This window comes from Corvus cornix, chromosome 6 (genome assembly GCF_000738735.6).
Source record: "Corvus cornix cornix isolate S_Up_H32 chromosome 6, ASM73873v5, whole genome shotgun sequence".
Classification (NCBI taxonomy): domain Eukaryota; kingdom Metazoa; phylum Chordata; class Aves; order Passeriformes; family Corvidae; genus Corvus; species Corvus cornix.
This window is the reverse complement of record NC_046336.1, coordinates 6,977,692-7,004,146: the sequence shown is the minus strand read 5'-3', so window position 1 is coordinate 7,004,146 and position 26,455 is coordinate 6,977,692. Positions and strand designations below refer to the sequence as shown.

The 26,455-nt window shown below is 40.3% G+C and overlaps 1 protein-coding gene across 1 annotated transcript in view; it reads right to left on the bottom strand.

Moving 5' to 3' along the window:
- GFRA1 (GDNF family receptor alpha 1) overlaps positions 1 to 13,626 on the bottom strand; it is a 137,403-nt gene extending 123,777 nt beyond the window's left edge. The window contains 4 exon segments of the mRNA XM_010408555.4: positions 10,395 to 10,478; positions 11,683 to 11,985; positions 13,068 to 13,116; positions 13,119 to 13,626. Coding sequence (XP_010406857.2) covers positions 10,395 to 10,478; positions 11,683 to 11,985; positions 13,068 to 13,116; positions 13,119 to 13,169 — 487 coding nt within the window. The 5' untranslated portion in view covers positions 13,170 to 13,626.
- Positions 13,627 to 26,455: the final 12,829 nt, after the last annotated feature.

The window sequence follows — 26,455 nt, the reverse complement described above, 5'->3', positions numbered from 1 at the left end:
AAACATTGTAGGCCTTTCTCCCTAAACATTAACACTGCTAGAGTTAATAAATTTACTTTCTACCCAACCCAAAAAGAGCTATGTAGGTATTTTTAAAATGTGCAAAAATTTAAAAAACACCCAAACACATTACCAAACACTGTGTTCAACAATTCTCACACCAGTTTATAGACAAGACTCGTACATTAACACACCACATTTCTTTTCAAGTCTCCTTTAATTTTCTGTTGCAAAGGTGGGATGTTTGGCAAGGGGAAGAGACATCTCACACATCAGCAGCCTTGGGGAATGTCTGCTTAGAAACACACACAGTTTGACCTCTCAGAGGATCAAATCAGTTTACTTCATCAGGTCATGAGTGTTACCAACCATTGCAAGTTTGTGTCTCTATTTCACTGTTTAGGAGAATAAAATTAAGTAATAGATCATGAGAGAAAGAACTGACACAATTTCTCAGTCTATATGGGCTGATTTTAAAGCTGTAATTTTCATGACTTTTCTTATGAGACTACTATAGGCAGTTCTTATCCATGCAATCCTTTAAAGGAATCTGACAAGCAAATTCATCAATTTCTAATAGAATTTCAAATACAGCCAACACCTCACTGTCTTCAATCATGTCTTGTTTCATAACTGTGTATGTGGAGAAAAGACATGTCTGTCTGGGGCCTAATGGATAACATGATGTACATTCCCGTGGCAACAGAAAATGAACAACAATAAAAATTACAATTTACTTTTCTGTCAGGTGCTGATCCTGTAGGTGTGAAGGAAAGCAAGTAAAGCTGCAGGGACTGGGTTTTGATCTGGTATTGTATTTAAGTATTTTGTAGTTGAGATTTAATTGCATCTAATCTGCTCAATAAAATCATCTTCACTGTGATTAATATCCCAGACTTGTGTTATTATATAATCCTAACCTATTTTTTATACAGACATTTTAATCTGCTGCTTAAGCACTCATTAATGCAAAGCCACTGCTGTAGAGAATACATTCTACTCTATTTGCAAGAGGCAAGAATTCTTTGGAACTACTACCAAATGCTAGTGGTTGCCTAACTTAACTTTGTTTATGGCCATACGACAACAAACATCAGCAAAACTTAATCATTAATCCTAAAAATATTCCATCTGGAAAAGAAAATTACTCTACGAAGTGCAGTGTCATTTGTAAACACAATGTGGTATCATCCAGAGTCAAATGCAATATATGTGTTCATATATAACAGCTTTTGGATGGCTCCTTTCTTTTCTGTTTCATTTCTAAATCTGAATAAACAATCTGCATGCCAACTAACCTAAATGAATGAGTTATTTCCCATTTCAAGAATCCTGAGATGCTCAATTATCTCACACAACTGCCAGCCATCAACTGCACTTAATTGCCTGTATGTTTCAAGTCCACTGCATGTTTATTTATATCACTTGCATGACACACGAGATGTTTTATGAGACTAGAATAAGATGAGATATGTCACAGTCTAATGCTTAGGGATATGACAGGAGCTGTATTTGCTTTTTTTTTATCATAATTTTTCAAGGAAATCTAAGTAAATTAAATATTAGTCTCTATCTTCTCCACACCCTGCAGCTCCCAGTGATTTCTTAACCCATAGGTCATACTTGAACAAATCTGACAGAGGAATGAATATGAAGTTCTTACAAATTTTATGAAAAACCACAGTTTTAGACCCAAGTAGACCTGACAAGGCAGGCGTGCCTCTGGCTCTGAGCCACTCCAAGAGGGAGTGGGGACCCACAGTCCTTCAGCACAGGTCTAGCACCCAGCCAGCTGCAGCACCTGCTGCCCCACAGACCAGAGGCGCGGGACAGAACTAAGGACCAGGGAAAGGACAAAGGAGCACATGGAGAGGTCACTGCACAGGCAGAGGAGACAGGAACTCTGTGCAAAGAGTGGGGGCATCCAGGGGATGAAGGATTAAGGTAGGTCTCAGGCTTTGTTAGTTCCATCAGTCAGGAACAATTCCTTTTATTAAGCAAACCACGTCTCAAACTCTTTACAGGGTGGGTGAGAGAACGACTAGGAGAATGCTGAGAAAAGCTAAGTTTAACACAAGTCTGCAGCAACACAGAAGGTGTTGCTTCACCAGAAGTCCTGGATGAGGGAGGACAGAGAGGCATTGGGGGATTTGAAGAATGGGAGAGAAGGGTGCAAAGCAAAGACATCAGACAGGACAGCGAAGACAAGCGTGTCACAAAAGGAATGGGAAAAACTGCAACCAGATTTCTGAGGAGCAGCAGAAGTGGAAAGCAGAGCCACTCTGTGCTGCAGTGACAGAGAAAGAAACCCCTGAAGTCCTGCAGCTGGAGGGGATTTGATGGGGGAGTTACACCGAGAGGAAAGTTGGCAATCAAAGAAGGGAAGGCAGTTTTTGGAAAAGGTACATCAAGGCAGGAATGAGCTGGGATTCTCAGCTCAGGGAAGCAGCAGTGGTTAGCACAAGCCTGACTGCCAGAGCTAAACACAAAAAACACCTGCACTGGGGTGGAGGCTGTGGGACTGCAGGAAGAATCCTTGTGCTGTCTCCAGTGGAGGAGAAACAAGGAAACAGCCATTTCTGGGTTTGCTGAACGGAGCTTTAGTACCGAATTTAGGGTGCAGAATTTAAAAGGAAAAGCATGGAAGTTTTCAACATTTCTGAACCTTGTCAGCTGCATGACAAAATGTTAATGGGAAGATGCATTTTATGGACATCAGACAGTGATAAAATCATATAACCACTGAATGCTGAAATTCATCTTTATTTATGGGTTTCTACTCAAATTGTTTGATACCTTCAAGTCTCTTTACAACCTATCATTTCTGCAAATTTCTATGCAGAAAGAGCTATCTCTGTGCCATTACTTTGTGTCATGCCTCTCTCACATTAAATTTCAAGCTGAGTGCAGATTGTACAGGACAATAGCCTGACACTTACAAAAATTGTCAAAGCATCATAGTAACTGAAGAATTGTTCCAAAAATAACTTAATTGTCGTAATGCTCTAACTATACTGACAGCATTATTGATGCACTAGTTTCATCGATGGAAAATGCAAGAATATAAAAATACTACCAAAAATAATATAAATTACAGAATTACATTTCATGAACAAAACCAGGCACATTTCTAAAAATCAAAGCTGTAAACACATTCCTTTCTAAGGTTAAAACAATGTTAAAACATCTTAAAATAACAAATGTTGGATACTTATCACAAATAAGTATCTGCCTTGCAATCCAGAAATCATTATTTCTTTTCATCACACACAAGCCTTTTACTCTTAGCATTTTTAACATTCTGTCAACTCCTGACAGATAGCACTGGCTTCTCCAAGACTGTCAAAGTTATCCCTGAGAGTCAAACAGAAATAGGGTTATAAAAAAAATAAAAGTTTAAAAATATCTGAAAATGTAAAGAGCCAGGGTGCAAAATGCCTGCCATAAACTGTACCTTGCTGTGCCATCAAGAGACAGTAAGCTGCAGGATGCTGTTCTTTTGGTTTCACCAGCGAAAACAGCTTTAGAAAAGGCATTTTGGAAGCCCTGAAAGGAAGGCTGCCATGGAAATCTGCCTGCTCAATGCAGTCTTCTCTTTCACCCTCACACCAACCTTTATCACTGAACCAGTGACAACAGAGAGGTCACCACATGAACCACGGGGCTTCTGTTCACTCTCACTACATCACGCCTCCAGCTGCTCCATCAGCAGGCTCAGTGTGTCCCACCCCTCACCCCTGAGACACTGCAGTCTGCAGATACTTGAGAAAACAGGGGACCCAGCCAGTTCTGTGTGTCTGAGGTGCCCAGCAGCCTGTGCCTGCTCCTGCTCACATCACTGGAAGGGTGGTGCCTCTCCCAACAGTTAACCTGATTCTGCTTCTCTCCTCAGGAGAGATCTAATCTCTCCTCAGAATCCCACCAACACCATTGGCAGTACCTCTGTGCTTTGCTCCTCCCTCAGAGAAACTCAAGTGGCACTTAAGCAAATCAAAAAGCTTCCCTGTAATGGGAAGCAAGAATACAGTTTGCTGCCCAAGAGTGCACATACATATTTGTTCATTTAACATCTGACCCACCACACCGTAAGTGAGGCTTTCCTGCAAAGCTACAGACTAAGGGATGGCAGGTTCCATTCTCCAAAGATGTTACTCCAGAAAATATGTGGTTCACTGAATATATCATATTTGGTAACAAAGTACCTGGTCATGCTTGTTCAACCAGCTCTATCCCAACACTTTCCTCCGAGGCTTCAGGAAAATACTGCCCAACTCTGAGTTTCCTTCAAGACTTCTAACTGCTCTCTCTTACTACTCCTGGCATTAAGGGAAAGGCTGAATATTCACACATAAATGCTTTGTTGCATCATCGGGTGCCTCCTCCTTCCACGGAACACATTTCATCTTGTTTCTCATGTTGAAACAGGTTGGCAAAGCCTGTCTAGACTATTGGGACAAGCAGAAGCACTACATCTGCTCAAAGCTGTGCATTTTAAATACCTGAGGAACAAAGACCTTTTCTTCTGTTTTACAGCTCTTCAAAGAAATTAGCAAAAAGGTTCCAGTAATCTTACCAAGGAAAGCAACATGGACTAAACTGAGAATATTTACATATTTCTATTTTCAAGGCCTGTTCATGATCCTGCTGAAGGTAAAGTGCACAGGCGCTGCCGTTATAGGCCAATCAGTTACTTCAGCAAGGTACTTAATTCCCCTCTCATAACCAGATCTAGCTTCAAGAAATGCAGAAAACAGGATGTTCAAAGAGCTCCTGCAAGCCAACAGTCACCAAAGTGATTTTCCTTTGTGTGAAATCCAATCTGATTATAAAAATGCAGAAGTGGAAATCAGTAACTGGTATCTATGCACCCTCGATAACTTGTTATCTGCCTAGTTGTCTCTGCAAGGAAAATCTGCACTCAGAAATGTCAAAGAACACAAACATTGTACATGCTTAGATTTATTTCTGTCAAACTTTTTTCATTTTGTTAAACACAGCTAAAATAGATGCCTGGTTTGTCTGTTTTTTTCTTGCAACAGCACACAAATTCTCACTGAGGAAAATAGAGTTAGTCTGGATTTGTGTAAAACCAGTATTAAATATTGGTTCAAGGGCTATTATTTTAATGCATTACTTTATAAAGAATAATATAGTGTTGTGTGTGACAATCTAATGGAAACTTAATATACGAAGTTTTTACTTTTCTGTTATCAAAAGGTTCGACCTCACATCAGAAAACCAGAACAAAGCCCAAAAAAAAATTACAAGAGGAAACAGAATACATCATAATCAAATAAGAAGATTTTGATATGTTATGCTTACTTCAGTGGGAACAGAATCAGATTGCAAGACTCCTATTAACCTAATAAGATCTGGTTTATTGTTTATCAACTCGGGTGTACATATAAGGTAAGTAATATGAAGTATCTCAGTTTTTTTTAACTAAGCAGCAACAATATGGAGGTTTAAGACCTAATAAAAGCATTGCTAAGTGTCAAGAGAAATCAACATTTTTAATATTTTTAAAATTAGGTGGCCTTTGTAGAAAAGTGGCATCTCAAACAATCTTACAGAAATTTCATAAAAAGACATAGTGTTAAATTAGAAAAATACATGGCATTTGAAATGCACGCAGATTTAGGAACAGAAACAGGATTAGAGGCCTTAGGCAATAGGAATTGGAGATGTCATACAGTATTAATTCATGGGAGAAGCCACTAATTCACACGCCACAAACCCCAAAAGGAAAAAGCAGTGAATGCCTTGGCTAGGAGAGAGATTCTAACTTATCTTTTTGATAAACAATCTAAAAAATGCCATACATGGATTCTACAAATGAAAAGTCATTTACCAGGTAGGAAAAAAAGAAGTAAATAATAATTAAAGTGTCAGGGACCTGCTACCCAGAACACAGCTCTTACATCAGATCAAGAATTACAAAACTGAATAAGGAAACACTCCATTCTTGATTAAAAGAATTTTGGGATTTTGAAGGTTTGGGGGAAATTAATCACTATGACACAGCTTGTTCTAATTCTACAGCCCCTCTTTACAGAATAGCAGGAAGAGAAACTATGAGGAGAAGACAAGGAAGCTCTATTTCTCTGAATCCTGGGAATTCGGATTGAAAAGCCCCAACGCTCCTCCTCCACCTTTGCTGATGGCAACTTTTCCAAGGAAACATCTGCAGTTCATTCTCAGTGATGTCTCTACCCCATCCCTGAGAAGAAAAATGTAACAGGGAGGAGGCAAATAGTGGCCATCAATACTCAGAACAGGTTTTATGCTGGGGAGAGGGGACTATTCCCTTATAATAGTCTGTCACATCCCCAATAGAGTGTTTTGCACACTGGATTCGTACTTTCCCTGCAATCGACTTAGTGATTTGTGAATAAATTATTCAAGATGCCCAAAAGACTTTGAAAAACTCCAAGGAAGGTGAGAAAACTACTGATCATCCTCCTCTCCTTCTGAGCAATGGAGAGATCCTAGAGGGAGACCCAGAGCCATCCTCATACACCTGACCGAAAGAGTGTAATAGCCACCAGCACACACGCACTCCTGAGACTCCAGCACTGACGAATTTTACAGTCTCAACTTTGTATATACAGTAAAAAGCCACCTTACATTTTGTTTCTGTTTGCATTTACAGCTTAGTGTGCAAATCAAACCTTGTAACTTCATGTGCTGTGTTCTAACGTGGAATGATACACTCCAGCAAGAAACCCAACATGCTGTGCTGTCTACTGAGTTCTTGGTTTTAATTTAGAAGTTTACCGTAATAAATATAAAATATCCCCATTTCTAAATATAAGTTTCCACATACCTTTTATGACAGAAGATGCCCAGACTTTTTAGACCAGGCAGCCTCTAATGAGAACAGCAGAATCAGGGAAGAGTCCCTTTGACACACAATCATACAAGCCATTTTCTTTCTCTCACTTGTTAACGATGCACAAGGCACTTGGCAAAAACAATTTACTACACTAAGAAGAAATACTGGCAAAATAATTAATTTCTACCAGTCCTGTGCTTTACCAACTAGAAGCAAGGCCTAACTAGCAGCATGTAACCAACCAATTCTCCACAGATGAACAGCAAAACCTCCACATTTTAACAACTGTTCTGATTTATGTAGCCTGTTCTTTCAAGATTATTTCTGAACGTAATGGATGTAAAAGAAAGAAGATTCACAAAGATAACGATGACATAATAAGCCAATGAACAACCAGGCAACTTAGAAGTGAATCCGTGGGAGGAGAGCATTTTGTCACCCTAAAAGCGTTGATCTAAAAAATAGCCAAGCCTTTTTAACACTTTTTCTACTTACACCACTTCACAGATGTGGCTTAAGGCATTTTATTCAGATCTGGTGGCTCTCCCTTTTGTGTTGAAATGAGAGACATTTCAGAAACACCACTTTGTTAAGTATTTCTACAGGTATGTGCAGCTACATTTTCTATGCACGGTATTTTCTTACAATGTGCCCAAGATGACCACTACACTGTATCAGCTAATACCAAAATAATAACATTATCTTCCAGTTGCAAGGCTCAATGTCAAATAAATTACAAATTTAAGAGGCAAACAGTTCTCCAGATAGTAAAAAGCCACAGATAGCTTTAAGAAGTTACTAATTCAAGCATGTCTCCTTAATGTAGTGTGAAACTCACTTCTGAAATCTAATCAACAGATTTTGCATTTACTGTAGTTGTGATAGAAGTCAATGGCCTTAAAACGTTTTCACCTCTCTAAAATGGTAAAGGTTCAAGGAAAAATGTCTGTTTAAGCAAAATCTTTACATCATAAAAACTAAACCAAATCTGTTACCCTCCAAAACACACAAATCTTCAACAATTTGAAGAGCTGATTAACAGGAAGAAATTCACACCCTTGAGGCAGAAGCACCACGTCTGACACAGTAGTTACAAAGAAAATTCAAACCCAAAACAGAAAACAAGACAGCCCAGTCTTTCAACTGGGAAGACTCAAACTTAGTAACAGGTTTAGCAATATATTCCTGACTTTTTTTCTAAATCAACACATTGATGCTTGAATTAGAGAGACTGTAGCCTCCTGTCTCCATAGGGGAAGCAATTTTGAACATCTATCAGAATAGAATTACATCAACTTTAACTGGTTTTAAAAGCTGTCCTTCATTTGTTAGGCTTACGTAGACTACAAAAGACTTATCTGACACAAAACAATCATCTCAGCCACTGACTTCCCCTTTTACATACCACAGAAGAAAAGTACTGTGATTATTTTATACTATTTAAAATAAAGACAAAAGGGGGCAAGAGCATTCTACTTGATATATACCAAATCCCACAGTACCACAGAATGGGCTTTGTGATATGAAAGGGTTAATTGCTGATTTTAATTACACACAAGTAACTTTAATGGGAGTGAACAATGCAGCAACATTTATAAATACAATGTCCACATTAGCAGAACACCAGTTACAAAACACCTGTCAATGCTACCTGAACAGGGATTGTTCTGTTTGTTCGTTTTACTCAGATTTTACCAAGTTCTGTTGTATTTGCAGAGCTCTGCAAAAAACCTGTAAGACTGAAGAGCTTTAAAGAATACAGCATGCAATAGTAACCATGACAATAAGAAAAATGCTTTTGCTAATCTTTCTCTTTCAGCTGACAGTACTTTCAAATACTGGTGTTTTTCCACTGGATGACAACTTCTGTTTGTTGCTCACTGTGAATTCTAGGCCTCCCATCCTTGTAAGCCTGAAATTTTTGACCAAGGGAGCAGCAATTTGGGGTGCACTGGTAACACAGAATGAGACCTAACTGTGGTAGGATGGACACCTGTTGGCAACTATGTCTTACTTCACTGTCACACAGAACAGGCACATGAAAATTACATCTTTAAGGTAATTATTCTGCAAGTAAATGGGGAATCTAAAAAAAATAACAGAAAGGAAGAAAGCAGATTGGGTATTTCTCTGCAGATCATAAAACTGCTGAGGTAGGTTAGAATTTGGCCCCAGGCAGGCTGATCATAAACTTTAAGAAAACAGACTGGAACTCCTCTGCACTGATTTTGTCTTGGTTTTATATTAAGTTGGAGTTTTAAGCAATAAAAAATATTAGAAATAAAGATTCTTCAGAGATTTATCTTTGCCCTCTACTATTTCTCCAGCAGGCTGGCTCACCAAATAAGACAATGCTTTCAAAAGATGTATGGCATAAGGATCTGAAGTCACATATTGAAAAGTGACTAAAGGGACAATTTTCAAAGGCATTAAGACACCTAAAGATGCATTAAGCACTTAGAATTTTCAAAACTGCCTGGGCATCTAACGCCTATTTAAATCACTTAGTCCTTTCTGAAAATCCCAATGGGCAGTTATCTACATTTTATGTGTCTATGTGCCTTTGAAAATCTGTACCATTAAATACTTAACAATCTAAGTCCCCCTGGCTTTTAATGGGACTTTGAGTCCTAAAAAGTGTAAGTACAGCTAAAAATTGGTCAAGCCACTCTCTCTGGTCTTTTATTTTTTTTTCTTTCTTTTAAAGAGGTACCTCCTAATGCTTATCCAGAACCTGTCAGTTAAGTACAGCTTCAGCACTGTCCAACTTACACACTGTACCACGCATAGTTGATTTGTTTTATGGAGCTAAAGAAATAGAAGACCAGAGTACAGACTGCATCCTCAAAAAAGATTTTCTAAAACTCCTAAAAAGAAATTAAATTCCAATCCGTAACACCAGCGAATGCCCCCCAAAACCATATTTTCAATAAATATGATCCCAAATGAGTATAATTTAGGCTGATAAAGAACAAACATCATTGTTTAATCGCCAAGCAACCTATTCAAAATACCACAAAAAAGTTCTGAAAGGCAGCCACACAGCAACAAGAAAAAAGGCAAGGAGGTGGAAGAAAAAGGAGGAAGAAAGTTGTGAACAGGCTCTTTAAAAAGGCAGAAGTTCCAGAAAAGAAGACAAGCCTTAATTCTGAATTTTCTTTTTTTACAGAACTGTATGAAACTAGAAAGCATTCCCTTATGCAAACATTTGAAAGATATATCTTCTGATTTCTGTAAAGTCAATAGGAGGTAACTTGCACTGACCAAATTCCCAAAAAGGAAATGATTTGTAAATTGGGAACACAGGGAATCAGATTGCCACCTACAGGAAAATTTAGCATTTATTGTCAAGAATGACTCAAAAAGAATACAAATTGCCATCCTGCCAAGCACTCTTTCACTTCAAAACCAATTAGCCTTTTCTTTTGTGCAACTATATCATGAGCTTCCTAAATTCAGGAAGCCATTATAATTTCTTTTTAGTTATGAGTACTGCTTGAAAGTTCCATAATTCAATTATAAAATCATGTATCAGTTAAAGAATTTTAAGTCTGCTTACCTGATACAATTGGTGCTAGCCTGAATATGTCTGATAGTCTGCTGTTAACTGGCTCATAAGGGGAATCTTCAAGCAAGTCATTTCCTAAGGACAAAAAATATTTGCATTTTTTTCTTATACAAGAATTCGGGGTAAGATTACTTGTTTACTTTTACTTAGTGAAATGTACTCCCCTTAAATCCATTTAAAAAGTTTATATGGCTACTTCTCAAAGAATTAGCTATAGAAACACCTAAAGGAGCTGATTGTCCCTGTCACAGATCTTTTCTCTCCTTCCTCCCTGGGTAAGGTCATAATTTGCAAAGACAGCCTGTGACATCACAGGGACTGTCCCATCTCATTCCAGTGGGAGAGAAGTTGTAGCAAGGATGTTCCTCTACATTCAGCATTAACAGCAGAGCTCTTTTCCAGAGCAGCTCAGCTAACAGCCAAAAACTAGCATCTTTGGTATAAAACACTTCTAACAAGATGATGTTGGAAGGGAAGCTTTTTATGATGCACAAAATGTCCATTATTACAGTTAGCAAAAATATATGTCTGGACTCATTAACACATATGGATATGTGGGATTACTTCCCTTATTGCAAAAGCAACTAAAAAAAAAAAGAAAAAGCACACTGAAGTGAAGGACTGCACCTTCAACTCCTGGGCCACAGCAAAACAGGGCTAAAAATGCTGTCTCATATGAGGACCTGACTATTCTCAGCAGACTAAGGGAAATTTGCCTTATGAATATGAGTAGCAGAGGAGTCCTGAGTCAATCACTGTCATATCCCTTCTAACTGGCACATCTACATGCTCTAGGACCCATAAACTTTGGGGTTTTTTATGCCTCAGCATGTCCAGGGAATACTGCTACTAAATACAGGAAAGGAAAAAATAAACTTTTACTTAAAACAATCTCCTCTTCATATTATATTTAACTTTCACCAAAAAAGCTAAGAAACTAGTCCCAGTGCCCTGTGGTCTTGTTAGGTGAGTCCTAATTAAGGAGTTTTAAAATTATGAAGAAAATGTCTCCAAATTACTGTTTTTGTGGCTCTTGCACATGCTAGTGCCCTTATTTTTTGACTGTGGTTTAGAAAGGTCAGCTGGGTCCCCTGGAGGAAGCTCTCGCTGTCCATTCCCAGCCCAGGACCGGAGCCGCAGCTGCGCTGGGGGCGGATGGAGGCTCCTCGGGCGGCAGCTGACGAGCACAATGAGAGCTGCGGGGTCAGAGCCCGGCTGGGGCTCAGGGGCAGGCGCAAACCCGCACCCTGCACTGGGGGTTCTGCGCTTCGCCACGTACCCTGCAAGCTCTGGTACATGCTCCAGTAAATGCGCAGGCAGTTCTTCTCCTTCTTCATGCCCCTCTTGCAGCGGCAGTTGTACAGGGATTTCTGCTTGAGAGCTTCCATGGCGCTTCTGCATTCGTCCTTCGCCTCCAGGCCCGTGGTCCGGCTGAAGTTGCTCTCTTTGCCGGCTACACACTGCCTCAGTGTCCTGAATTTAGTACTACAGCTCTGCTCCTTCAGACACTGATCGCTGGCTTTCACGCAGTCCAGGCGGTCCCCTCCAGGCAGCCCGCTCACTTCTGCAGACAAAAGTACATCTATGGAGAGGAGACACAAACCAACACACGCTCTTTGAGGGAGGAGGGTGGGTTCTACCCGAGCTCCAGAGAAGCATCTGGGAAGCACGGGGCACCTCCTCACGCAGCACATGTAGCCAACCCCAGGAGCAGCACCTTGCAAACCTCCTGGCTTCATGCTACACCTTAGGAAAAAGCACACAGGGTTTCCATGGGCTTAGATCCACTTTCGGGGGAGTCCAAGGAAACAGTATTTTTTAACCCTGATGGCTGATTTATGAGGAAACACAAAAAGGAAAGAAAACCCAGAGGGGTTAATGTGCCTGACAAAATTTGTTATTCCATAGATCCATTTTGGTGAAACAAATCAGCGTTCCAGTCCAGATTTTAACTGAGGGGTTAAATATTCAGCCTCACTTTCCACAAGAGCTTTGCTGTTATTTCACTTACATCCAGGAAAAACCCGCTGAGGGAGATAAGTATCCTCACTGATTGATATTAGCCTGTCTTTGCGTCAGTCACTTTTTAAAGGCTGTACACATTTTTTCTTATTCTATATGTATAAAGGTAGAATTTGTTACTTCCCCCCCTCCCCATCTCTCTCCACGTATGATGCTTTTGCAGGAGAACAAAGCAAATTGCATTAACTCTCTCCTCTCCATCGTGCCCCCGTCATGCTCCCTCAGACACATGCGGATGGAAATGCAAACCTCTCCTGTGGAAAGGAAACCAGTTTGGGCTGCAAACCACTACCAGTCGGGCATGCTGCCAGGTTCAGGTGAAGATGTAATCCTTCAGCTGCCTCTTGTCATCCCCCACCCTCCCCAGGCAGCCTTATTTTATTTAAATGAAAAGTTTCCCTGTAACTTGCGAGGACCCAATTTAATAAGAGGCTAGACAGGCAAGTACCGAAGTCTGCAACCTCACAAAGCTTTAAACGTAGACCGGGCTAACTGATGTGAGGCAGAGCCATAAAAACTACTGGAAACTTCACTGTTCTGCCTAAACAATAGACTGACAACCATCAGGCTCCCAGTCCCATAAACCCTATGCTCTGCTTTATGAAGCGATGTGCAAACCGAAATCAGGCACCAGCAACTTACCCACTAAGGGCAAAGCGAAGTACAAGAGAACGAGAAACATCTTGCTGTCTTCGGATGGTTTCCCCAAACGACTTGATGTGTCACAACAAAGATGATCAGCATGTAGATATTCCAACACCGCCGAGGTCCAAAGGCTCCAAGTTCAGATCCATTGAATTCAAGGGGGGAAAAAAACCCACCAAGCAAAAAAAAAAAAAAAAACAAACCACAACCCCCCTCCTCTTCACCGCTACCACCACCGGCGGCAGGAGCAGCGACGCAAACGCTGAGCTTTTCCTTTAGATTTCAGGTCTGAGCAACCTGCAGGCACAAGCACTGACTCCAGTGCGGGAGCGAGAGGCGCACGCACGGGTATATGTGTGTGTGTCTGTGTGTGAGCGTGTGTGAGTGAGCGAGCGGCAGCGGGGCAGGAGCGCCGGTCGCCTCCTTGGGTGGGCAGCGCCTGTTCCCAGGGAGGGACCGAGAGCGCACGGGGGGCGGGAGGGGGGTGCACACACGAGACCCGCAGCGCCCGCCCGCCCCCGGACCCGCAGCCGGGGCTAGCCGCTGGCAGCCCCGAGCCACGGCTTCCCGAGCCCCCGGGGCAATTCGCTTCTTCCACCCTCCCGACCGCAACTTTATTGACGCGCCGGGGCCGGGGCGGTGCGCGGGGCCGCGCAGGCTGCGCGGAGCGTTGCCGCCGGGGCGGAGGGGGGGGGCTGTGCGTGCGGCGCTGCCGGCAGCCAAAGTTTGCCAGGGAAAACTGGGACGGGCGGGAGGCGCGGCCGCTCCGGTTCCGCCGAGCGGAGCGGAGCGGAGCCCCCGCCGCCCCGGGAGCGGCCCCGGCGCTCGGCGGGAGCGGTTCCGACCGGGCTCCGCCGGCAGCCGGGCGAGCCGGGGAGAGGCGGCGGCCCCGCGGGGCTGCCCCGCTCCCCGCCCGCCCTCCGCGGGGCTCGGCGGCCGCGGCCTCCCCCTGCCGGCCCCGCCGCCCGCGGGGGAAGCCCGGGGCGTCCCTCTGCGACCCCAGGGCGGCGGGAGCACCGCCCGTTTTTCTCCGCAGCCGCCGTGGGGCGGGCGGGCCCCGCGCCCGCGGAGCCGGGAGCCGCATCCCTGCAGTGCGCGGTGCGGTCCAGCCCTCGGCCGGGGCCGAGCGCAGTGTATCGGCTTCCACTTGGCTCCTGAATAAACAAAGCGAACATATGTCCCATATTCGTGACAGATGGTTCAAACAGAGAACTATTTAGTGGTTTTCCCACAGTTGCTACTACGTACCGCTCCTCCGAAACCCAACAAAACGCAATTAGCCTAAAATAGCTTCAGCTTCCAGATTTCCTTGTTTTCATATGTGGAAAATTCTGTTCAGGTGGTTTTGTGTTCTGGCTGCAACCGAATGTGTTGTTTTGGGTTTATTTTTTTCTATTTTTCAAAGTCAGTATATATGTTCCTTGGCAGTTTTGTCAACAAGCTATTTGGCCCATTTGACTTCAGGAATTTGCTTCTCCTTGCAATAAATTTTGCATAAAGGAGTTTGCCTTGCTTCGTGAGATGGGAGATTATCCGGCTGGCCACTTTTAGAGCAAAAACTGGATGGCAGATGGAGCTAAACTGTTGTAAGGTACTTCAAAACACTTATTTAAAAGCTTAGCATATGCCAGGATATACAGAGAGTACAACATTCATAGAACCCAAATGGAAAGGGCTTATTTTTGTTTGGTTTGTTGTACGGGGTTTTTTTTCCCTGTGTTGCCACTTTTTCTTAACAGACAGATTTGCATTTCTACCCAAAAAAACCCCCAAAACCCATGACACACAACAAAAATAAAACTAAACTCAACAAAACCCAAAAAAACCCCTGTGCAAAGTACTGGTTCTCTCAGTGAAATTGTAATATTGATAGGACGTTGCAACTGATTTAAGTCATAAGTTTGGTGTTTTGGTTGTTTAATGTGAAGAGGCATTTACTATGATATGGTTACGAAGTCTATTATCTGCTGCACGTCCAAGGATGTAATTGGAGAAACAATGACCAGATTTCTGGAGTGTTTCATGATAATTAGAAGGTGCTACGTTGGTGATAGCATTGACGATTCAAGACAGCTTCAGCTTTTTGAATAGCTGGTATTTAATGAAACAAGTTGGTCTTCCAAACACTTCAATAGAAATTGAACTGGGTGATACAGAGAGATGATTATTTCTTCACTGGTAATTTTGACATCATTATGACACACCATAAGCTCGGTAATAGGAGTTATCTGTGTATCTAACATGAAGGCAGCATAATTCTCCTATCATTTAGAAGCCTAAGTCAAGAATAGCTACAACATTCACAGCAGAGGATAGCAACTGAAAATCAGGCTGAAAACCCAGCCACTTTTTACAAAACCATTCATGTATTGATGTCCTGAATGCATACATACACACAAATTATTTGGCATATAAAAAAGCAACACATTGAAAATCTCTGCATTAATAATTACTTTCACTGTTACAAAACAGCTTTTGTGGGGTGTTTACTGTTACAGCAAAACTGAAATTACATTTTAAGTGTTAAACGTTGAACAAAATGTCGCTGACAGTTCAGAAATAAGAAAACAGCTGGAAAACGTTCATCCAAAAATTCTGAATACTATCTAAACACTCCTCTTGCCAGTATTTTGACTCATCTCTGGAAAACTACCACCCAAGGTGAAAAAAGGTTAAAAGGTTTTAATGGGAAAAAAGTTTAAAATGCAACCATGTTTGAGAAACAAGATCCAAGAAGAAAGTCCATGCTACATACAGTTGCTCAGAATATCCAACTGCTACACACTCTTTACCAGGACAATAGGTGGGAGAAAGCCTCTTAAAAATCACAAGGACATTTGTTCCACAGCAGAAACTACTTTTGTTTTTCTTTTTCTTTTTTTCTTTCAGAGATGGAATTATTTATAAATTTTTGTTGCAGCCAAAATCCCATAAGCCACTCTGTCGCTGGAGTCACAATCCTCTGGGTCTTTGCACAGTGCTTTCCAAGTGCCTTTTACCTGCCCTGGGGTAAAACTAAGTCACTGAATGTTTTGCTGCTGATTTCAGTCAAACCAAGGTCTGCCTTACAATTTGTATCTGTCAATCATTCAACACATGAGTCTCTTCAGACAAATGAAGAATAAAAGAATAAGCCATATGGACATTAATGCAAATATTTTAAAGATATTTAAGCTTTTAAAATATTCTGCTGGCTGAGTTTTATAGAAAAGTTTCAAAAAAATTAATGTAACATAACATATATAAGGTTCAGCTGGTAAAGACAAACACTTCATTAGAGGAAGGATGACAACACAATCACCACTGGATTATTGTTTAAAGGCCATTACAGTCTAAATAATGTGGAAGGCAGAACCAAGTACTTCAAGATACTTGCTGCCAGTATTAACTGCCAGTACTTCAGTCTTTATCTACCTGTAATTACTAGTTTCTTTCTAGTTGGAAGCTGTTATACAGTAGCAGGTTTTCTTTCATTGAAAACTTTTCACAAGGAAAAGGCAAAGTAATGGGGATAGTGGAGTTATTTGATACTAAAATTTCAGTGAAATCAGCTCTTGGAACCCTTTTCTTTCCAAGGAGGTTGAGGTAAGTGTAACCCCTAACACTGGGCAGTTTTAAGCTTCCTGTCACCTTGCAGCCTGGGCCCAAATGCTCTGAATGCAGCAACAGCATCGAGCAACAGCAGCTTGTATCTATCCAGGCCATCTGCTCCTGGAGGCCAGGCATACACAGTGAGCGAAAGCAGAACAGGAACTTCGCTGCATTCAGTTCTACTGATGTCCTTCTGCATTCTCCTTTGCATGTAAACTAATGACAGCAAACTCTCAGGAGGTATCATGTGCAGAGATGCCTCCTGCAAAGGCAGTGGATGTTGCTTTGCAGCCAGTTCCACTTGCAAGGGCTGCGGTGTTGGAGCACTGCGTTAGGTTCGTCTGGCTGGCAGTGGTTCAGATGCCAGTGAGCGGACAAGAAGGCTGAATTAATCCATTGCCTGGCCCAGGGTTAGTCTGCAGATTCCCTTTGCCATCTCTGCCACAGACCTCCTTTTAAAGACTGAACCCTGGAAGAAAATATTGAAGTTGGAGCCGCTGAGCCCAGGGAACATTACACAGTTATTATCTGCAGTGCCGCTAGGTATGTGAAGAGAAAGTATGCTGAGAATAAGAACAGTGCCATGAACTTTAAATACAATTCTTAGGGGAGTGAAGAGGTGAAGCAAAGCTAAAGCTAAACTAATGAGTCATATCTAGCAGGTGGGGGAGAGCAAGCAAGTGATGGGAAAAAGTCTGTAGACCATGGGAGCACAAAAAGTAGTGTTTACACAGGAGGCTTTCTTCAATAATGAGAAAGGGAGAATAGAGAAGTGAGAGAATTACTAGGGACTGGGGGAACAGCCTGAACTGCATTTTTTGTCTTATATTTATCTGGTTACCGTGAAGTCAAAGTGCCTTTTGGTGGGAATAAGGCAAGAAGGATTTGCTCAAGGCATTAAAGTTTTGTAAAGGGCAGATTAAATAACAGCGCTCCAAAAATCAATTTTGAGGGGCTTATGAAGCCTTGAATGGGCTTTTGGAACACAAAAGCAAGATTGAGTTTTTACTGAACCTGTCATTTATTTGGGTTTAGAGCTTTCAGTAAGTATCAGAAAAAACATAAAACAAAAGCAAAGTAAGCAATGAGTATTCACACAGCAATCAAATAAAAAACCTGTGGAAGTGCAATCCCGATTACTAAGTGACTTAATTGATTCAAAAGTATAAGAAAAGAAATTCACTGTGCCATGCCTGCCACCCCCCACCCCCTCTCCCTGTGCTTTAATCAGACTGGTAGTGAATTCCTACAGCTCTTCTTGGCCAGGAAGTTTTTCCTAAACTCGTGTGTCCCTGTCCTTGCCAGAGGTTGTGCAGATATAGTATCAAGCCACCTGGAAGGAGGAAAAAAAAAAAAAAAAGGAAGAAAAATAAAGTGACAAAATTCAGTAGAATAGATGCAGAAACACCAAGTGTGCAATGCAATTCAGAGTTTGTAGTTAAGAAACACAATATACTGGTTACCCCTAAAAACATGAAAATGCTGATGGAACTGCAGCTACTTGTGAAGTTCAGTTTCTTATAGAAATGATTCCGTTTAAGTAGTTCTATTAAGGCACAGACTGTGATAGTTTGTCCAAACTGGTAAGGAAAGGGTTGTTAGGAGAGGCCAATCCTTGGATCCCTGGATCTGGGGCTTTTTGCTTTAAAAATGGGGTAACACCGCCCCCTAGCCGTTGGTAGGGACAGTGCAGGCTAACGTGGGAAGGGGATTCCTGCCTCCGCAGAAAACAGGGCGCAGAATTCCGTGGCAATAGAGGATCCAGCAGCACAGAGACTCGATGTGGCGCAGTGAGGTAAAAGTATAAAAGATGACCAAAAAATGAAATATCGTCTATTAAGTAGTAGTAATTCAGGTGCTCAGGGAATTTGGAACAATACAATTCAGATGCTACAACAGCATCCTTTGAAACTTCAGCCTCCAGATCACTTGCTCCGAGCACGGTGCTTAGAATGCCAGGGTTATGGGTTTGACCTCCGTATGGACCATTCACTTAAGAGCTGACTCAATGATCCCTCTGGGTCCCTTCCAACTCAGAATATTCTCTGTGATTCTGTGAAATACACCAGCAGCATCAACCTTCAGCGTCCCCTGAGCATTAGCAACCAATGTGATCCAGCCAAGGCCACAGTTTGGTTTGGTAACTTGAAAACTTCCTTTTGTGTTCAAAATTTCAGTGATTTCCAGCAGCTTGGTCTTGAGTATTCCATTTGATCCTGAACCATAGGACAGGAAACCCTACCTTATACTACATAAAATATATTTACATTAATGAGCCTCCTCATTTTTTCAGAAAAACTAGAGCTAGAAAATTACTTACTCCAGTTGTCTATTCTGTAAGAATATAGCATCCACACTGCTTTACAACATAGCCACATGAGCATTTCAGAACATTGAAATCATATTCTAGATCAGCATCTGAGAAAATCCATGTTAAAATGAGAATGTTGGTATCTTGTATTTGCATACTGCTTCACTTACATGCAAATTCATTTCCCTCCCATTTTTAATTGAAAGCGATGAAAATGCTGTGTATAGAATGGTGTTTAAAGGTGGTGAGATTTTCTGTTCAAACATGCACAGCTCTAGTGATGGGTATTCAGCTTTTCACTGCTCATGCTACACCGGATACACACACATTTACAGAGCAAAGCATGCTAAATCATGGAGGAACATTTTGCTTTCGCTTACTGTACATATCTTCTTCTAAATTGTGGGACCAAATCTGCCCTGACACCTGCCCTGTGTAGGGAAGTCAAAAAAGATGTATGGAGGTTAAAGTCATTTTAGAATTTAGTGACCAAAGGCAAAATTATCATCTTGGATTTTCAAAGCCGTATTTTCTGTACATTTGCTAGAATAGCTCTGACGACTGAAATAAATTTTTCTCCTGATGGTATCACCAAAATTGTAATTTTACTGGAAGTTTCTCAAAAGGTTAGTGACTCTGTCAGCGTTAATTTCTACAATCTCTGTTTCATCAGTCTTCCTCTGAGGTAAGAAATTTTGGGTACAGAATGTCACAAGATATTTATATTGGAAGTGAAAGAATATCAAGGGAAAATGGAAGTGGAAGAAAATAGTGTTGTGAATGCCTTGAGAAACCAAAACTGATTATTCTCAGATATCTCTAATTGGCTGCATGTCACAGAATCTCTATGAAAGGTGCAGCAATATTGGGGGTTTATTGTTTGTGTTGTGGGGTTTTTTTGTGGGGAGGGTGTGAGGTTTTGTGCCTTGTTGGGATTTAAGGAGGGATTGCATGGTTTGGTGAGTTGGTTTTTTTGTTTGGCTTGTGGTGGATTTTTTTTTAATTTGGGGTGGTTGGGGAGAGGTATTTGTTGGTTTGTTTACACAGTTTTCAGAATAGCTGCAAAAACTACAGAAAAAAATGAACAAACATCAGGATTTGAACTCTGAGGTTTAGTCATAAAAGGTATTCAATAAGTATGGGATGAAAAGACAATATTTCTTGAATCATCAACAGTGTCTCCTTTATTAACACATGGGGTTTTTTAATACAGTTTAGGAAGAACCTTATGATGAGATAATTCTTCTTTAATCCAATTGACTATCAGCTGGAAACAGTGTTGAAAATCAAGACCTGTTTGTTCTATTAAAATACCCCATAATTCCATTACTTGGCTTCTCTGCTGCTACTGTAGAATTCTGATGGAGCAGTGCACACACAAAAGCAGTGAACTTGACTGGGCACGGTTCAGTGTCAGCCAGACTCCCAGCTGATGGTATTTGCAGTTTCTTCCCTTTTCTTTGAGCATTCATCACACCAGCTACAGCTCTGTCTGTCCAAGAACTTTTCCTGGTTTAATCATGTGATGCACAGTTAAATCTACAGCACTTGCTTTAGAGGGATGGAGTTACTGGCAACACCAGTAAAGAAAGCTTTTTTGCATGTCTGCATCCATCGTACAGTTTTAATGGCAGGCGTAATTCATGTGAAAAATAACAATGCAGACTTTTAAACGTGATCCTGAGAGTCATTATCGTGTAACAGTATTCTGAATACCCAGGAGTAAACTGTGTCCTAAATTGGGAGTAAAAGTAACCACGTGTGAAGGACTTCACACTCCACCTGTCCCTCTGTGAGGGATATGGATGTGGAATTACCATTTTCTCCACACCAAAGCCATCCCTGAGGAACATTTCTAAAGGCCATACTTTTGAACTCAGCAATGGCTGCAGACATGAGCAGTTGAGCTGTATAACTTATTTTATAAATGGCAAAAAGACTAGGAATATTCAGCCCCAAGTAAGGGAAAGAAGTAAGTTTCTGATGAACTCGTTTTCATAGGAATTTCTGATTTATTAATTTATGAAAGAAGAAAAAACTGTTTGCAGACAAAATGTTAAGATAAAATGTAAATACAGTAAATTTAAAGCTGTAACAAATTACCTATACACTCACAGTGTGACCCCTCCAAGTTTCTGACTTGTTTAATTATCCAGTAAAACACTATTTATAACAAAATAATGCAGACTTGTTTAAACATGTACAATGATGGCACCTTGCCAGAATGAAATGTAAGCATGATGTTCACAGAATCTCAAAAATCCAAAGCAATAGTGATTAATATCATGGTTTCTGAAGTTGATTACATTCTAATCTTTATGACTGGAGCTAGTCAGAGTTTTTTTCTTTTTTTTTCTTAAATTCTTTTAATTCTAACAATATTTTCAACCTTGAAAAAATTTTAAGGTAATAGGTGTCACTGTCTGCAAGTTCCACAACATCACCAAACAATGCTATTTCCTGTGATTTTTGAATTTGCCCTTTTTTTGCAGAGCTTCAATAAACATCCAGTTAATATTGCAAATATCAAAATTATGTTCTTTCTATAATTAAAAGAATATAATTTAACACATTTATGTGCTTTGTGAGACTTGTCCATACCCACTTTTAATCTACTATAAACAGACTGAATTAAAGTGATATGGAACCCTAAAGTACAAATAGCACAAATTTCAAAATTATTGATTTCTGACAGTGCTTGCAGGCATTAAGCAATGCTTTTTCAGACATCTAAAATAGTTCACTTCAGCACAGAGACACTATTGAAGCAAAGCTGAAAATGTACTGACTGCCCAGTCAGTATTAATTTAAAATTGAGGTTTAGATCTTTGCTAAAAGTGAAAAAAAAATTAACTTAAAATTTAAAACTCCTTTTATCCCTTGGGATACTCGTCTTCCTCAACCCAAATCACCATATTCTTACCATATTTCAAGGCCTCAATCCAACACTTTTGCAGAGAAACCCAGTATCTTGGTGATTAAAATGAGCAGTGAAATACTGTACTGGCCATACAAATACCTTGGCAATTAGACATAGTAGAGTTAACTTTCCATCTTGTGGGTGGACTTCCAAATTCAGCCCTGCTTGGGTTTCCAACAGGGAGCTTTAAAGAAGGTGACCAAACACTTTGCTCCTCCATCTGAGGTGATCTGTGGGACGTGTGTACAGCATACAAGCAAGAGCACAAGAAGGTGACTTCCTGCCAGCAGAGCCTGGTGTCTGCTTAGCAGCAGGACTTTTTTGATACGAGGAGATCAAGGCTTGAAAGCTCTGATGTATGTATCACAGTTTTCCTGTGGAATAAAAGGAAAATAAATGTTTGATGACAATAGCTTAGACAAGAACAATAGAGGCTGGGGCATGTAGGAGAGGAGTATTAGGGTATCTAAAAAGCTAAAATGACATTGCCTTCAAAAAGTCCTGTGTTTCTAACCAACAAGCCAGCTTAAAATGACCATTCCAGTTTTGGCTGGGTAGAGTTAGCAGCTGATACAGCACTGAGTTTGGATTTAGGCTGAGAATAACATTTATAACACACTGATATTTAGTTGTTTAGTTGTTGCTGAGCAGTGCTTACACCATACAAGGACTTCTTTTCTCTACCCCATCAGCGAGGAGGCTGGATGTTGGAACCCTGGATTCTGAGAATTTCAGCCTTTCAGTGCTTAGAGGCAGTGATCCTCAGAAACACACTGTAATCAATCCAAAACCCTGGGAGAAGTTTCCTAAATTGTGTGATAACGCTGAGGTTGTTGCTGTGTAATTAAAAGTTATGTCACTGGGTGAAATATGTAGAAATGTAGAAAATTAGGTTTAGAACATATAGGTAAGAATAGGTTACAATATGGAGGATTTGGGGTGTGGATGTGTGTCTTCTTTTTTCTCCTTCTTCTTCACATACCTGAATGTTCTGTCATTGGGTCAAAAGTTCCACACTGCAGAACATGAAAAGCTAGTATTTGGATTGTAAGTAAAAACATATTACTTAGCATGTCATAATTGGTTAGTTTAGACTTTAAAAATCTTGGAAGAGTAAAACTCACGGCCGTTTTCCATCCTTCCAACAAAGAGGCACTCTCTGTGCAGCTGTGTTACTGATAAGATATAATAAACAAGAATACTCAATCTCCTGCATCTCAGTTCAAACTCTGAGTTAAAAGAACTCAAGATGAAAAAGTAAAAGAAGAAAAAGTAATAGCTTGGGGTGCACAAGAAGCTGGGAGGGTCAGCCAGGACAGCTGACCCCAACTGACCACAGGGATATTCTATAGCAGGGGTCATCATGCTCAGCATATAAATTTGGGGGAAAGCTGGCTGGGGACAGCTGCTCAGGAACAGGCTGGGCAGCATTCTGTCAGTGGCAAGCAATTGTTTTTCATTTGCATCATGTGTTTTTTGGGGGGTTTATTTCTCCCTTTTTGTTATTTTCCTTTTAAATCCAATTTATTATTCTGATTTTAATTATTAAACTGTTCTTACTTCAACCCACATGTTTTCTTACTTTTACCTTTCTGATTCTCTCATCCCACTGAGGCAAGCTATGTGGTGCTTAGTTGCTGGCTGGAGTTAAACCACAACAATGACTCAACAGAAAGTTTTCAGCTTAAATTTAATCACACAATTTATTAGGTGGAAAAAAAGCTATTTTCAACTGGATTTATTAATTAAGGATGGTGAAAAGAGTTTAGCTTTATTTTACTGCTGTTCCAGATGGTACTCAAACGGGACTGAGAAGTGTGGGAGAAACCATTCTCTATGAGGAATTTGAATTTAGAAAGTTCTGTATTCCAGGCAGTTGCCAACTATTTTTTACAAGGTTCCATGGCTTGTAACCCTGGACTCCTCAGACACAATGGTATGAAGAACAAAGGAAAACTAATTTGGTGATTTTGCTGTTTGCATCACCAGCAGACAGCTAAGCATTTGCTTAATTCAAAGTAAATTGCACAAGAGGATTTTGGAGGACTGGCAGATTTAGAGACATAAATATTCTATAGATGTCTCAGGCCACCTCTTCCCTGAAAGGCAACTTATCTTTCAGTGAAGACTTATGTATAATAGTAATATAGATAAAATATTTTTACAAGATTTTTTATGATTTGTCTTAAAAGATAATTTATCAAAACAAGACACAAAAAAGCCAGATACGGACTAGATTTGACCTGACTTATGAATCTGCTATTTTCTTTGAAAGGAAGTATAAAGAGAGGGACAGACTGAGTAGCAGTAGATTACACTGTCATTTAGTAACCAAAAAAAACCCTCTCAAACTTCAGCTTCCTGGATTGCAAGGCATAAACCTCATCTCAGAACTTACAGCACTGTATAGGTTATGAAAAATAAACTGCAAAATTTCAAAGTACACTTATTCAGAATTCAAGAAGTAATACAGAGATGCACCACGTATCTTGTTTTCATTAGTAGCAAGAAAGATGTCAACTCAACCACTACAAGCATAGATATGAAAGTCAATAATTCACACTGAATTACTCAGTAGATTTTTTATACAATTATGGCCTGTGTGGCCTCCATTTTGAGGATCCATATTTGTGTAAAAAGCAATCTTTAGAATTAAATATTATAAATACAGTAAATTTACACCCCGTCTGATTGTATCTACTTAACTATGACAGGTGAGTTAGGAGCCTGATTGCCATAGGCCCCCTACACATTTAATGAGATAAAGCACTACCACTTTTCAAGCATTTCTTTCCAGGTAGCAGTTGTCAAGAAACTGAAACTGGAAGAAAAACAATGTGTAAATGGATTTTATAAAGTCTGAAGAATCTCAATCATTTAATAAGGTGAGGCATCTGTAAGTGTATTAGTGTAATACCTAACTAAAAAGCCCTTAGAATCCAGGTTAACAAAGTATGAAATCTTCTAAAATGCTTTTTGGATTCTTTGAGCTAGAATCACTGATTATAGGACTTTCCTGCTGTAAGGTCCCAGGAATTTCTGGTTCACAAAAATTACCAACTTTTTCATTTTCAAACTTACCAATACTTATGAAGTATCCTTGACTACCTCTTATTCATCTCTTTGCTACCTCAACAAATGTAAAATTTTCTTATTCAGAGGAAACTCTTGAAAAATCTGAAAAAGCAAACCTTGATCAAACATGTAATGTACTGAAATAATCTCCTACATTACAGTCACACCCCCTCATACCTCAGGAGAATAAAAGTTTGAAAAACACTGGAGGACAGTAGAAGATATTAAAGTAATGAGATTTCTTGATCAGTCACATCTTACCAGTCTGCAAGAGCAGATACTTCACAAAGAAAACACTCATATACCTTTTCAGATAGTTTCTGTTAGAGAGGAATACAATATCTTCCCTAACCCCAACCGCTATGACTTGGAGAAGAAATACTTCCCAGTCTCAATCAGGTGATCAGTTTAACCCTGAGCATATAGGTAGGTTATATCTTGTTAACACCTGACATCCTAAAAAATTGCCCCATTTTAGCCTGCTTCTAATCTTACCATTTAAGAAAGGGCAGTCCCCTTCTCCTGTACTTTGCACCAAAAAGGAATATAAAAGTCCTGGTGAATGCAGAATAGAAGGGCTGGCACATGGACCAGTTGGAAACTTTTCTTTTTAGGGACTGTATAAAGAAAGTACACAAAAAAGCTTCCAATTAAGCTCCTCTGGCAATGTCAGTAGGTATCCAAAGCTTTATATCACAAACTTTATATTCTGACACATGATCTCTTCATCATGTCACACATACCCCTTATTAATTTATAAATTTCCATCTGGAAGCAGTTCAGGGCCCTGCCTCCATGACCTTGTCTGTAAGCAGTTCCAGAGCTTTGCACAGATTGCCATGAACCTTCTTTTAAATTTCTCATTTATTCATAATTGTTTGTAAGTATCTGATCTTGAAATAGTGTTATCCTTTAACATAAAAGTTGCCTTCTCTCACATCTACCCCCACACATACTTTTAAAGACAACCATATGCCCTTTTTCAAGCTTTGTTTTGCCAGATAAGCTATTTTCGTCTCAGCTGAGAAAACAGGTACTCCTTTCCCCTAACCAGCCCACTCTGCACCTGCTGTGCATCAATGTGGGTCATGAGAACTATAAACAATATTCTGGGAGTTGTCTTACCAATGCCTTGTAAAGCAATATTAACACTTTGTTGTCTTCAATGAAAATCCTTCACCCAATTTACCCTGAAACTGCTGCATGGCCATGACAATGATGGCTCATGTCACATCACAGCAGATTAATGCATTAAACTTCTTCACCTCCCTATTGACACCAATTATCTGGACACCAGGCTATAGTAAAAGAACATGATCTTAATCCCCAAGCACGGCCCTCTAATTTCTATACTATTAGATTTCCATTTTGTCAGTCCATGAGGTCATTTATTTTTTCTGATGTGCTGGTCATTCCAATTTTGTGTCATCTCTTAATGCCATACCCATTCTCTTACATTCACCAAGTTAAAAAATATCACTTAAATCA